At 38.9% G+C, this 13,754-nt stretch overlaps 1 protein-coding gene across 6 annotated transcripts in view; it reads left to right on the top strand.

Moving 5' to 3' along the window:
* Positions 1-13,001, top strand: part of RAB30 (RAB30, member RAS oncogene family) — a 98,968-nt gene extending 85,967 nt beyond the window's left edge. For 4 of the 6 annotated variants that reach the window (XM_011996411.1, XM_011996415.1, XM_011996412.1 and 1 more), the window contains exons 4-5: positions 3,334-3,517; positions 8,689-13,001. In XM_011996411.1, the coding sequence (XP_011851801.1) occupies positions 3,334-3,517; positions 8,689-8,939 (435 nt within the window). In that variant the 3' untranslated portion in view covers positions 8,940-13,001. The remainder of the gene's footprint in view (positions 1-3,333; positions 3,518-8,688) is intronic. The other 2 variants (XM_011996416.1, XM_011996413.1) reach the window with 2 other exon arrangements.
* The last annotated feature ends 753 nt before the right edge of the window (positions 13,002-13,754 follow it).

Raw genomic sequence — 13,754 nt, 5'->3', positions numbered from 1 at the left:
GCTTGGTGAGTGGCAGGACCACTCTCCTGACACCCTCGTCAGTGTCCTCTACAAGTATCATTCTTTCCAGGATGGCTCCCAGGATTGAAGGCAGGGAATCCAAGGTATTAGAAAGATTCTTGTAGCTATTAAGGCCAAGTAAGCACCAAATCAGTAAAAACAAAATTAATGAAGAGGCGCTTCTCTTAAAATAGTCTGCATTGTGAAAGTGACCTCTGGTAGAAAATATAATTAAAACATATATAGACCACTGAACTGTATGTTTAAAAGTGGTTAAAATGATAAATTGTATGTATGTTTTAGCAGAATAAAAAATTGGAAAAAACACAGAACTTTCTCATATAATTTTTAGTCTATTATAAATTAATGAGTAATAAGCAAAATTCTAAGCTCAATTTAAACCATTTTAGCCTTAGGAGATTAATCATAATAGAAATAGAAGATTTGCTGTATCTCCTTCCAATCAGGTCTATGTTGATTGATAGGCGAGTCATCAAAATATTTGTATGTATTTGTTTCTTCAACCATCTGTCCATCCATTCATTCCTCCATCCTGTGTTATAGTAAATGTTTTGTGCCAAGCACTGTGGTGGTAAAGCATCACTACCCCTTAGCAACTTACTGTCATCTAGCTCCATCTGTGAAATCTTCTTTAATACCCTACTAATCTGTTAAGTAGAATTGACCAATTCCTCCCTTGTGATTCCACAATCCTTTGTTCATTCAGTTAGCCATCATTCAAATGTTTCTACCACATACTATGTACTGTGTTAGGAAGGTACTGGGGCTGTAAGGTCAAATAGAAGACAGCCTTTGCCCTCAAAGAACTCAGTAGTAGAGTAGTAAACCAATGATTGCAGTACATTATTGTGACGGTGAGGCAATGGAGGTTAAGTAGTGGTGCAAAGAAGAGAGTAGACAAACAATGTAGCCACATGCTGCAGGTGAGAGTGGTTGGAAAGCCTGTGGCTGCAGTATTGAAAACATATTGACAGACATAAGACTAACAGCAGGAGACGCTCTCTTCTTTTTTAATAGAACATCTTGTATTCTACTATAGTTAATTAACTGTGTGTGTCCTTCCTATAGACTGTGAGCTGTTTGAAATTAGGAATGATTTTCTTCATCTTTATATCCTCCCTGTGTTTTACTCATCTTTATATACTCCATGCGCCTAGCACAGTGCCTTGCATATGTTAATGTCCTATAGATGCTGAAAGGTGCAAATGAATTGCAGAGAATGGTGAAACCAAGTTGAGTAACAAAGGCAGTAGAATATGAATATTCTCAATAATCAACTCTCAGCTAGAAACAGGCAGCCCCCTATGAGAAGGTAACATATCTTGGCATGCTCACACAATCGCTGTTCTAGAAAATATTTCAGTGGCTTTAACCCTCGAAGCTGTTCTCAAGATGTGAGAACATACTGATTTCTAATGCTGAACAGTACCTAAATGACAATCACAAGTGTTTTAAAGCTGCACTGAGTGCAGCTTTAAAACAATAGCCCGTTATTCTAAGACACATCCTGGCAGAGAGGAACCGTGTCCCTAGGTTTGAGGCAGAGAAGAGAAATAGCCTTTGTCCCAGCAAAAACCGTAACATCTGTACAGCGGCCTTTAGCATACACAGGCTTTCATGTGTATCATCGAAGAGCAGCTGCAACTGCAGATCAAAGGAGAGCCTTTGTGTGCTGCTGATTCATGGCAGGGACTACGGGTCACTCAGCAGTCTCTTTAGCTAACCTGGTATGAGCAGAGAGTGACACCAGTGGATTCATCCTCTTTGGATACAGATGCACATTTTAGTTAGTCTTTGGTGGCAACAACAGCATGGGAGCATGAAATGAGTTCTCAACTGGAAATAGAAGGCCTGGATGCCAAGTCCTAGCTTCGCGGGTAACCAGTTAGTTAGGGGACAGTTTCCATTAATACGGGGAGGTATACACTTGCCTACCTCACTGGGTTGCTGTAAAGATTAAATGAGACCATCAATAAATATTTGAGCATCTCCTGTTTGCCAAGTTCTCTATTTGCTCTAAATGGACCCTGACGTCTCCCTCATGAAGATTTCAGTTTAGTGGGAAAGATGGCTATTAAACAAATTATTACAAGTAAGTGCTTCAGGCATGTCAGGTGCCATGAGGGAGAATGGCAGGATGTATTGCAAGAGAGACTGTGTGGGGTGGAGGGGTGGCTTAGTGGGAACCTAACCTAATCTGAAAGTTCTGGAAAGCCTTCCTGAGGAAGCAGTCTTATTTACTGGACATGAATACACCTGTGACCTGCAAAATTTGTGCAATTAGAAGGAAAGATTAGTATTTTCGTTGATGTTCTTATTTCTCAAGGCCTTGTGATTTATACTCTGGAGGATAGTTTGTTTTCAGTAGTTGTCTACTCTGTGCAGGGAAATTCAGGGAAATTGAGAAGTACTGCCTTCTTTGTTATTAGAATTATTAGTTATTAGGACTTAGAACTGGTTGATAACTGCAGAAAAAGTGAACCTTCATCAGGTTGTGTATTAACCACTTTTTGTAAAAAAATACTCGAAACCCAATGAGATTAAGTGACTTGACCAAGGTCATAGAGCTTAAGAGACCTGAAGGGAAATTATATTGTTGTCTGCCATGGCATGGTTCTTGTTTTCTTTAACAAAGCTAATACCTTAATACATTCATTTGAATTTCGAACTGGAAAAGTGGTGAGGTTGGCTGTCCCTCCAGTTGCTGATTAACTGCTTGTTGTCACAGGATAACAGCTTGCCGTGTATCATGCCTTTTGTAATATGGCATTGTGTTTAAGAAAGTGGACTCTGGGACCACAATGCCTGGTTGAATTGGTTCTGGGACATACTGGCTATGAGATGCTGAACAAGTTAATTAATCTCACTGTGCCTCAGATTCTTCATGCAAGAAATGGGTATTGTAATAGTATCCACCTCATAGGGTTATTGTGAGGAATAAGTGAGTTGCCACAAGTAAAATGCTTAGAATAGAGCTTGGCACATAATAAATGCTTGATGAATTTTCTTTGTGTATTTTTTAAGAATGAAAAGGAAACTCTTAACAAAGAAAAAAAAACACACACAGAAAACAAAATAAGCCCCTCTTCCGAACCAGAAACACACCCAACAATTTTTTTTTTTTTTAATTTTCAGTGCTTTTTTTTTTTCTTTAGGGCAGAAAGTAACCGTTAAATTATTTGTGTTCCCACTAAACACATTTAAACCATTAAAGGTGTTCACATTTCCAAACTAAAGCAAGGCAAAGCTTTTTTTTCTTTTTTTCTCCAACCTGATCCTTCTCCACCTGATTCTTCTGTTATGCCTTTACAGCTACAGATCTGGGACACAGCAGGTCAAGAGAGATTTCGGTCCATTACCCAGAGTTATTACCGAAGCGCCAATGCCTTGATCCTCACCTATGACATTACCTGTGAGGAATCCTTCCGTTGCCTTCCTGAGTGGCTGCGGGAGATAGAACAATATGCCAGCAACAAAGTCATCACTGTGTTAGTGGGTAAGTAAGGGCTAACCAGGAGGGAAATTGATTTGTGGGCATTAGAGGATTTATAATCACATAAAGCTCATACATTGCTACCTTCCAAGAATATAGTCTATAGCTAATAATTCATGCAGTCAACCTTTAGTTCTTCTGCAATTGAAGAGAAAATGAAATAGGTGCCATCCCATGGTGACGGTTTAGAAAAATAAAGTAGAAAACATTTTCTATCAATGTAAGCTCTAGGGAAGAAGTTGGATGGCCATGAAAGTTATGTGAGCTGCTAAAAATTTAAAAAGTCTAATTACAAGATGAAAGAAATGGCTGTTCTAGAAGAAAAATGTATCTTTTAAGTTGATTAGGAATTCATTGTTGAAGCAATTGTTTATTGCCTTAAAAATGGATTTTGGTAAATTTTTTTCCCTTCCTAACATATAGCCTGATTTGAGAAACTCTATGTTTCAGAAAGAATCTGCTAAGGGCAATGCTATAGTTTGTTTCATTTTGTAGGAGAATAAAACCTCTATTTAGTGTCGGGGAAAGCATGAAACAACCCTTGATTTTCTATCATGACTGATACATGCATTGAAATGGACCAGGTCATTAAAAACTTCTCTGTCTGTAGTGGAAAAGTGTCAGTAACCATTTGATCATTAACATATTTTCTTCCTAGAAAGGAACGTTCCTATATAGTCTAGCAATACCTGAATTTGGGAAATTTGAGTAGAGAGCCTTAGAAGCATTGTTAAGTTACAAATTATGGTTAATAATAAGCTCAGTAAACACTTTAGAATAGTGTTATAATTGGTATATGTGTGCCAGGAATGATACGAGGAACTTTATGTATCATGATCCCTGATTTACAGATCAGGAAACCACGACTCAAAGAGGTGAAGTTCTTTTCCCAAGGTCACACAGCACGTAAAATCAACTCCAAGCCCTGTAGTTGTCCAGCTGTGTAATATGTTACGTTGTAACAAATTGCTAGACTCTTCCTTCAAGCTGCTGGGTGAAGCATCTGTGTTTCTATGAGCTAGTGCTCCCTGTAAAACCCTTTTGGACAATGTTGAACCTTTGCCATGAAGCATTTGAGAGGTCTACATTTGTACCTTCTGTTTTACAGAAAGCCTTCAGGAACTTGAGTCAAAGCATTACTACTTGGGATTTTATCTAAGGAAGTTAAATGAAAATTTGAGGGGAGATAATTAGTACAATATGAAAGAGGAATTGGCTTAAAAAACAATTTTACTATGGAAAATTTCAAACATAAGCAAAAAGTAGAGAAACAGTATAGTGAATCCCCTTCTACACATCTCCCGGCTTTCACAGTTACTAACTCATGACCAATCTTATTTTCTCTTCCCTAGCAATGCGTCCACCTTCTCCCTCAGATTATTTTGAAGCAAATCTCAGCTGTTGTATTAATTCATGTTTCAATATCTGTGTATATCTCTAATAGATTTTTTAAAAGAAAACCTAACCTCAGTGGCATTTTTACACCTAAAATATGTTAACAATTCCTTAGTAGCCTTAAAAACTTAGACAGAGTTCACATTTCCCTGATCAACTCATGAATTTTTTGTTTGTTTGTTCAAATTAAGATCCAAATAAGGTCCAGAAGCCGGGCACGGTGGCTCCCACCTGTTTTGGGAAGCTGAGGCAGGAGGCTTGCTTGAGCCCAGCAGTTCTGACCAGCCTGGGCAATATAGCGAGATTAGCCAGGCATGATGGCATGAACCTGTGGTCCCAACTACTCAGGAAGCTGAAGCAGGAGGATCACCTGAGCCCAGAAGTTGAAGGCTGCAGTGAGCTATGATCACACCACTGCATTCAGCCTGGGTGACAGAACCAGACTCTGTCTCAAAAAAAAAAAAAAAAAGAACACCATCTAAGGTCCATACGTTGTGATTGACAGCTACATCTTTTCATTTTTTTTTCCTGACGTTTCCACTCCCATTTTTTTTCTCTATTAGAATTTATTGCTAATGCATTTGTTTGTCCTATAGGCTTTACAAGTCTAAATTTTGTTTTATAGCCCCTGAGGTATCATTTGATATCACCTCCATCACCTGTATTTCTTGCAGATTTGTAGGTAAGTCTAGAGGCCTGATGACAGTCAGGGTTTTTTTGGTTTTCTTTTTAGACAAAACGCTACATATATCATACTCTGAGGGGTAGTTCTCATAGGACAGGCAAGAAGAATGCTTGATTCTTTTTTATTCACTACTTTTCAAGGTAATGAGCTGGTTCTCCAGTATCTTCTAAAAGTAACTATTGACATCTGTTTATATTTTTAATATTATTATAAATTTATAGATTTAAATAAATTTGATGGGCTGGGCGCGATGGCTCACGCCTGTAATCCCGGCACTTTGAGGGGCCGAGGCAGGTGGATCACTTGAGGTCAAGAGTTTGAGACCAGCCTGGGCAACATGGTGAAACCCCATCTCTACTAAAATATACAAAATATTAGCCAAGCATGATGGCGTGTGCCTGTAATCCCAGCGGGAGGCTGAGGCAGGAGAATCTCTTGAACCTGGGAGGCAGAGGTTACAGTGAGCCGAGATTGCACCACTGCACTCCAGCCTGGGTGACAGAGCGAGACTCTGTCTCAAAAACTAACTAACTAACTAAATTTGATGTATTTCAGTCCCTTGCAATTATTATTACTGATGCTCCCATTATTCCAACTTTACCAGTGGGAGCTTCTTCAAATGGGCTCCTGAGTCCTTTTGATATGACCCCAGGAATGTTGGATAATTTTTTTGCTTTCTGGTATAACAAGTGTTTCAGTCACATCTTGTGCATTTCCTGCCCCAGACCTGAAATTAGCCATTTGTTCAAGAAGTGCTTTATTTTCAATAGGGAGTCATATTTAGAGGCCACAACCTAGGTGTTAGGAGCCCTCCTGTTTAGCCATTGTTTTTAGGCCTTTCAGTGGACAGAGCTTGTTTGTATGTGTGCATGTGTGTGGTGGATTCTGTAGTATCCTCAGGAGGGTTTTCCTATTATGTTCTGCTAGCGTTCCGACTCACAAGACTACCATAGACCACGCATGGCATTGTGTTCACTTAGAAGGACGCAGGACAGGAAACACAGCTTAACAGCAGATCAGCATCCAGCTTCCCTCTTCAGTGGAAGTAATCCTAGTAGCAGTCCATGTAACTTTCCAGGACCTCCTACCCGGTCCCCACACCCCAGACAATTCTAGTGTGAGGGAGCAAGGTTCATGTCAAACAAATGGAGGATCTGCCTTGGCCTAGCAGCCTCAATACCCCATAGGAGCCTAAATCTATCATAGCAACTCCACAATCATAACTTTCAGGGTCTCTTCAAGTGAAGTCACCACATTCAGGGAAGCTCAGAGCTATGGCTTTCCATTAGGTGTTTATAATTCGTAGATAGAATTCCCAGGCCAGAAGTAATTTATCAATGAGGGGTCATTTTTACCATAAGTGGTGTTGCCAGATAATACAATTGACACACCTTTGTCAGGTTTCCTGGAGAATTTGAGGTAGGTAGAAAACTTTTTAAAGATAAAATACATCATGAATTATTCATACTGATACTTCTATTTATAATTCAGGACTGCAGAAATTTTACTTAACCTCATTAATCTTATGTTTATATTTCATTTTTCCTATGCCAAAAGTCCCAGTTCCCAAAGATATCAGCATAACTACTAATTTGCTTTATCCCATAATACACAGATAGCAACCTCAGAATAATAATACCAACAGCACCACCACCAAGAATGATTACTGAAACAGTTCAAGATTGTTTCTTCAATTCTTTTTGTCCTTAGGCTGTATACCACTGGGGTTGCATGGAATTACTGTATTTTAAACACCTTGAAATAGTTACTCTGTTGGCCTGGCTTAGTGGCTCAATAGTCTATAATCCCAGCACTCCGGAGGCCGAGGCAGGTGGATCGCTGAAGCTCACAAGTTCAAGACCAGCCTGGACGTGGCGAAACCCTGTCTCTGCAAAAAAAAAAAAAAAAAAAAAAATTAGCTGGTCATGGTAGTGCACGCCTGTAGTCCCAGCTACTGGGGAGGCTGAGGTGAGACGGGATGGCTGGAGCCCAGGGGACGGAGGTTGCAGCAAGTCAAGATCGCGCCACTGCGCTCCACTCTGGGCAGTAGAGCCAGACTTTGTCTCAATTAAAAGGAAAAAAGGGTTATACTCTGTGTGGTTATTCCACACATGATGAACATGTTCGTTTGCTTAATTTTGCTTTCAGTTTTTAGGGATTGGTTTTTAAATTTAATTTTGAAATTAATTGTATAATTATATAAAGCATTTTTAAGTTCCTAAAGTAAAATCTACAAAACAAAGTATATTCAGAGAGATCGGGTTTCTATTCCTTTCACCTCAACGCTGTTGTTTTCATAGGTAACCATTTTCTTTTAAATTAAGATTTTGATTTATTCTTCTATTAAAAAGTAAAGAACTAAAATACGTGTGTAATATATGTATTCATAGCCTTCCCTTTTTCTTGGGTAGACAGTTGCATATTGTATATACTTGTTTTTTCTGCTTTGCTTTTTTTTTTTCTTAACAGCGTATCCCAATGTTTCCATTACATGGCAGTATATAGAAATACTCCTAATTGATTTTTACAGCAGCAAATACTCCATTGTGTGGATGTACCATAGTTTATTCAGTCAGTGCCCTACTGATGGACATTTGGGTTGTCTCTAGTTCTTGCCATTATGAATGGCACTTTTTTTTTTTTTTTTTGAGATGGAGTCTCACTCTGTTACCAAAGCTGGAGTGCAGTGGTGTGATCTCGACTCACTGAAACCTCCGCCTCCGGGGTTCAAGTGATTCTTCTGCCTCAGCCTCCCAAGTAGCTGGGACTACAGGCACGTGTCACCACACCCAGCTAATTTTTGTATGTTTAGTAGAGACAGGGTTTCACCATATTGGCCAGGCTGGTCTCGAACTCCTGACCTTGTGATCCGCCCGCCTTGGCCTCCCAAAGTGCTGGGATTACAGGTGTGAGCCACTGTACACAGCTGGCACTCATATTTTAAAGTAAACATTTCAGTAATCACAGTCACATTTGTTTTGCTTTACTTGCCCATCTGTCTGGTTTGACTTCAGATCTGGAGTTGAATTTTGATGCTTCTCAGCCTGCAAAAAGTCAAATACTGATTCTTTATTTGATTTTACTACTGTTATAGGCAACAAGATTGACCTGGCTGAAAGGAGAGAGGTTTCCCAGCAGCGAGCTGAAGAATTCTCAGAAGCTCAGGACATGTATTATCTGGAGACCTCAGCCAAGGAATCTGATAATGTGGAGAAACTCTTCCTTGACTTAGCATGCCGACTCATCAGTGAAGCCAGACAGAACACACTTGTGAACAATGTATCTTCACCCTTACCTGGAGAAGGGAAAAGCATCAGCTATTTGACTTGTTGTAATTTCAACTAAAGGCTGAGGCACGGAGAAGCAAAAGGAATCAGCAACTGCCCTGATGGGCCATGAGATGCTGGGGAGATCTGGCGATGACTGTGGCTCCCGGTCTCGGACCTTCGGACTCCTGTGGGCTCCTGAGCTTACAAAGCATGGCAGGCCAAGGGCCTCGACCACAGGCCAGCATTAGCAGAACATATAATGGTTTCACCCTTTTGCAGTCTGGAGTTGGAGCAAGGAGAAAATTGCACTAGGCACTCCATGATCTGCAGAGCATGTTGCTTTTGTTTTTTTAAAAAGCAAGTAAAAGCGCATTCCTGAACAGAGTCCAGGGGGAAATGTACTGTAGGGATCCCTCCTGCACATCAGTGGGTGCATGTGGGAGCTGTTCTTTAGGGCTTCGGTGGTAATCATCTTGGGGCCCTGATTTTCTTGTCTACCAGATAAACCAAAACTGGGAAGGCCAAGTACAGTCTCTGTGGTGCGTATTGACGACCCCATGGAGATTTTGAAAAGTGTTATTTCTCTTGTCCACAGGCACTTTCAAGAACTTTGGGATGTAAAAATGAAATGAAACCTTTACCCATGACCAACAGTAACAATCATTGTTTTAATAATATATACAAACTCCATGACTCCTTTTGGTGCTAATGATTCCGCTATTTCACAGACCAAACGTTTTAGTACGTTAATGTCCTTAAATGTATTATAAGGAAATAAAAAAAAATTGGGGGAAGTCCATGAATCAATACTCTTTCTCAAAGTCTCATTACTACCTTTTTAAAGGTGGATTTTTGGGAAAAGAGAATAGTTTTCCTTTTATGTTCTTCTCTGAATCTCTACCACTTTCTTCTCTTGTGTCTCCGGTCCTTTATGTAAATGAAAAAGTTTGCAAAATGAAAAAAATAAATAAATAAATGGTTGATGACATTCTAATATAAAAACTTAGCTCTAAGACATTTTGAGTAGTATGAGGAAACAGACCAGATATGACCAAAATACTGTGGATGAGTGGACTGTAGTGCAGGGCTCCAAGCAGAGCACAGTCCTCGATAGTAGGTCACGTCTTTTACTTCCTGGTACTCTCCATCTTGGACAGACCAAGGCTTAGGATTTTGTAGATTTTTTAGTATGGTAAGTGAGAATAGCAACAGATGAAAAGTCTCACAACCCGTTTTTATATCTTCTGTGATAACCTTAGAAAAATTCTGCTTGTGGAAGCAGATTGAACTGTCATTTATCCCCTCCGTCTTGTAATAATGTTACCTTCAGACGCTTAACCCTACGTTCTTTCTTTTTTCTTTCTCCTTTCCTCTCTGTTTTTCTGGTCGCTCCTTTTCTTCTTCCCTCCCTCCCTCCTTCCCTCCCATCCTTATATGCATGTGTTACTGCAAATCTCCAATTCAAATGGAGGTGTATATGCCTTTACTTAGCCAATTTAAAAACAGGACTCAAAATGGGAGATGTGCTGCTGAATATGTGTTTCTGTTTCTTCAGTGCCATACTTTGATAGCTTCCAATTTGTTCACTGATATAAATGCAAATTGGGAAAATAATTAAACCTGTATGCTGTTGATGCTGTCAGATGTTTCTGTAGCTTGCTGCTTAGCATAACTGAGGGAGGAGTAATGGAATAAGGATATGATGTTTAATTCCACTGTTGCTGTAGATGGTGACAATCTCAGTCCTGATATGTTGATGTTTGAAAGCTATTTAATTGTAAAGAATCGAGTCATGTAAAGACACGATGTGGATAAAGCATTTCTGGCATTTCTCTAGCAGATTCCAGATTGACCAGTCTCTTGCACATGAGATTATGCATATTTTTTAAGGGACTGATACTTTTGATTGGCCTCACTGTGTTTTTCCTGATCCTATGGGAAAGAGAAAGGGATCCCAGAAGTTTGACTTGTTTTTCTTTTAGAATCTGTCTTTGTAGGAAAGAAAAGTCATTTTAATAAAAACCAAAATAATTTATAATAATTGTTGCCTTTCCCTCCCCAGCCTCTCCACTAAGCCAGCAACTAAAGGTATTCAGAAAACAAGTTAATCAAGGAGGGCAGAAGAACTTTTTTTAAACTGTAAGGAAATGTTCCTAAGTTTAGATTTATTACCTGTCATTTAGGGCAAAAATCCAGTGTCCCCAGCACATGACGACCCAACTTTGTCTCACAGTAGCAAGTGTGTTGAAAATAAAGTTGCTTTGTGAACTTAGAGGAAATGGCTGTGTTAGATTGGACTGATTTAGTTGCAAAATAACACCTTTTAGGGTCACACTTGTATTATTCCCTAGGGTTTAGCCTTCTCTATATACCCTTGGCCAGACTCAGAAGGGGATTAAAAAGCTCTGATCTTGGCCTCTTTCTTCCTTGTTGCTCCTCCCAGCCTTTCCATAACTTACCCATGCACAGCCCATCAGCAGGAACACATGAGAATGTGGGACTTTGTTTCTTTTTTTCTTAGTTGTGTGAATTCCAGATTAGACCTTACAGATGCTTGTCTACTAATATATCTCAAGTTTGAAAACAATCCCTGACAATTTTGTAGGTGCAATAAATATTAGTCAAATAAACATTTAAGTGCCAAGAAGGAGGGGTGGGGGGAGGAGCTTTTTTTGATTGAACAGAAATTCCTTCAAGTAGAATTTGAGAAAGGACACTAATTACAGTCATCTTAACCCAGGCCAGAACCTAAATTTATTGGTTTGCCTAACAGTCTTATTGTCATGGCACTGTTTGCTAAGATGAGCCTTCTTTACATAAAAATGAACTCTCATCTAATGGTGGATGAAAAAAGAGAAATTGCTTTATCATAGTTTAATTTGGCTTGGACTACCAGGGTTCATGTATTCCTCCATTTTTGGTGTGATCTTTTTCTTCTTTCAATAAAGTTATTAAATATATGGCAAAACATTTTTGTTTCCAATGAAAATGCATGATACTCATGTCATGGAGTCAGGCTTGGGAAAATCTATGAAATAATAGTTTGCTGATAATGATATTTTATTATGGCTTTGTGTAGACTACATCCTCAAAGGAGTTTGTGCTTCTTTGCCCATAGAAGGCTTTTTCTCCCTTTGTATGCTTTTATTAAATCTGTTGAATTATATTAATATTTTTTGAATTTACAGGGCCAATGATCTTTTTGGTGGGTTACTTAGATTAGGCCATGGGCTCTTCCTGACCTTTCTTTTTCTCGGTCTTTTAATCATTTCACGTTTTTATCTCTCCCTGAGTAAAGTGGCAAGAAAACTAAAAATGAAAGTTAAATGGGTTGATTTGACAATGTGTCAAGTTCTGATTTAGAGTTAATAAGGAAGGTAGAAACAATTGACCAAAATAAGATATTTGGATCAGGATTATTTAAGCCGTTTAGATTTGGCCAGAGACGCCAGATTTAACAAAGGACTGGGTTCTTATCTTCTTTCATTCATGAATATATGCCTTGGGAGGACACTGGTGATTCCCACAGAATTAGGCCAATGATTTGCCACATTACCCTTTAAGTTAGCCCATAATTCTATCAGATCCCGCACCAAGTTTCAGTTCATGACTCATACTGAATAGCAGTTGTAAATGATTTTGAATTGGTCTTCCTACTAAAGTGAAACATCTTCTTTTAAATCAAGCCACATGAATGAAATAGCACAATCAGAAAAATTGTTTCTTTCTTTTTTTTTTTTTTTTTTTTTGCATATCAAACCAATGGCCTTCTCCACTAAGCCAGCAACTAAAGATATTCAGAAAACAAGTTAATCGAGGTGGGCCGACCTTTTTGAACTGTGAGGAAATGTTCCTAAGTTTAGATTTATTACCTGTCATTTAGGGCAAAAATCTAATGTCTTTTTTATTTCTTAATCCTGTAGAACTCTGTATTTCACAGTAACAAGTACTTAGGGATCATTGCTCTGTTAGCCTCTGGGAGAGATCTTCTAGGGTTTGCCATTACTTTTTTTCTATAATTTTTTTTGTTGTTGTTGTTTTAACTGCAACTGGTTACTTTTCTCAACCATGGTCCTGACATGTTTATACTATGATACTTTTGAGACTTCACTAAAGAATTAAAAGCTGTGAAACAACATTTGCTTCTCATCCTTCAGACAAAATGTGTTCCATTTAAGCAGCATGGTTAAACACTAATTTTGGGATAAGGGAGGGATATGTTTTCTTTACTTTCTTTTTGGATTTTATTTCTGTGACATAAGCCAATTTGTGTTTGGAAGGAAAGATGCCTTCCTTTACATTCTTCACACTGGCAAATTTTTCATACTGAATCAAGAAATTATCATCCCTTCAAAACACATATTAATATAGCAACGTTAGAGTAAGGGAGATGGTATATCATCTCCTCTCCTCAGTCCCTTGATGTTGGAATGTTATTATCATTTCCAGGAGCCATACTTTGAAATTAAAAACAAATGGAGGCATTACCCGACTGGTGAAGGAATTTTAAATGCAAGACATTTAAAGAATACCTGAAGGATTTGGGGAGACTTAGGAAAAAGAGGGGATTACAATTAGTGCATTAGAACAAGATGATCTGTGGTTCAGAGGGGTGGAATGAGGCCCACTGAATGAGGCCGTAGGGACACAGATTTGGGTTCCATGTCAGGGAGACCATTCTCAAAAAGTTGGTTCAGTATGGGACAGGCTGCCTCAGGTGATAGCCTCTGTCAAGAGGCAAAGATGTGGAGAAGATCCCATTGGTTGGAGATTGGAGCAGGTGACCTATTAACCTAAATTCCCATGTTGTATGTAGTACTTTGCCCCTCATAATATGTTCAATTAAATATCTGTTAATTCATAGCTAATGATTTTTTTAATGGGCCCTCGT

Source organism: Mandrillus leucophaeus, unplaced genomic scaffold (assembly GCF_000951045.1).
Source record: "Mandrillus leucophaeus isolate KB7577 unplaced genomic scaffold, Mleu.le_1.0 Scaffold512, whole genome shotgun sequence".
In the NCBI taxonomy this organism is placed as follows: Eukaryota; Metazoa; Chordata; class Mammalia; order Primates; family Cercopithecidae; genus Mandrillus; species Mandrillus leucophaeus.
Note: the sequence above shows the minus strand (reverse complement) of the source record. Positions and strands in the feature narration are given on the sequence as shown.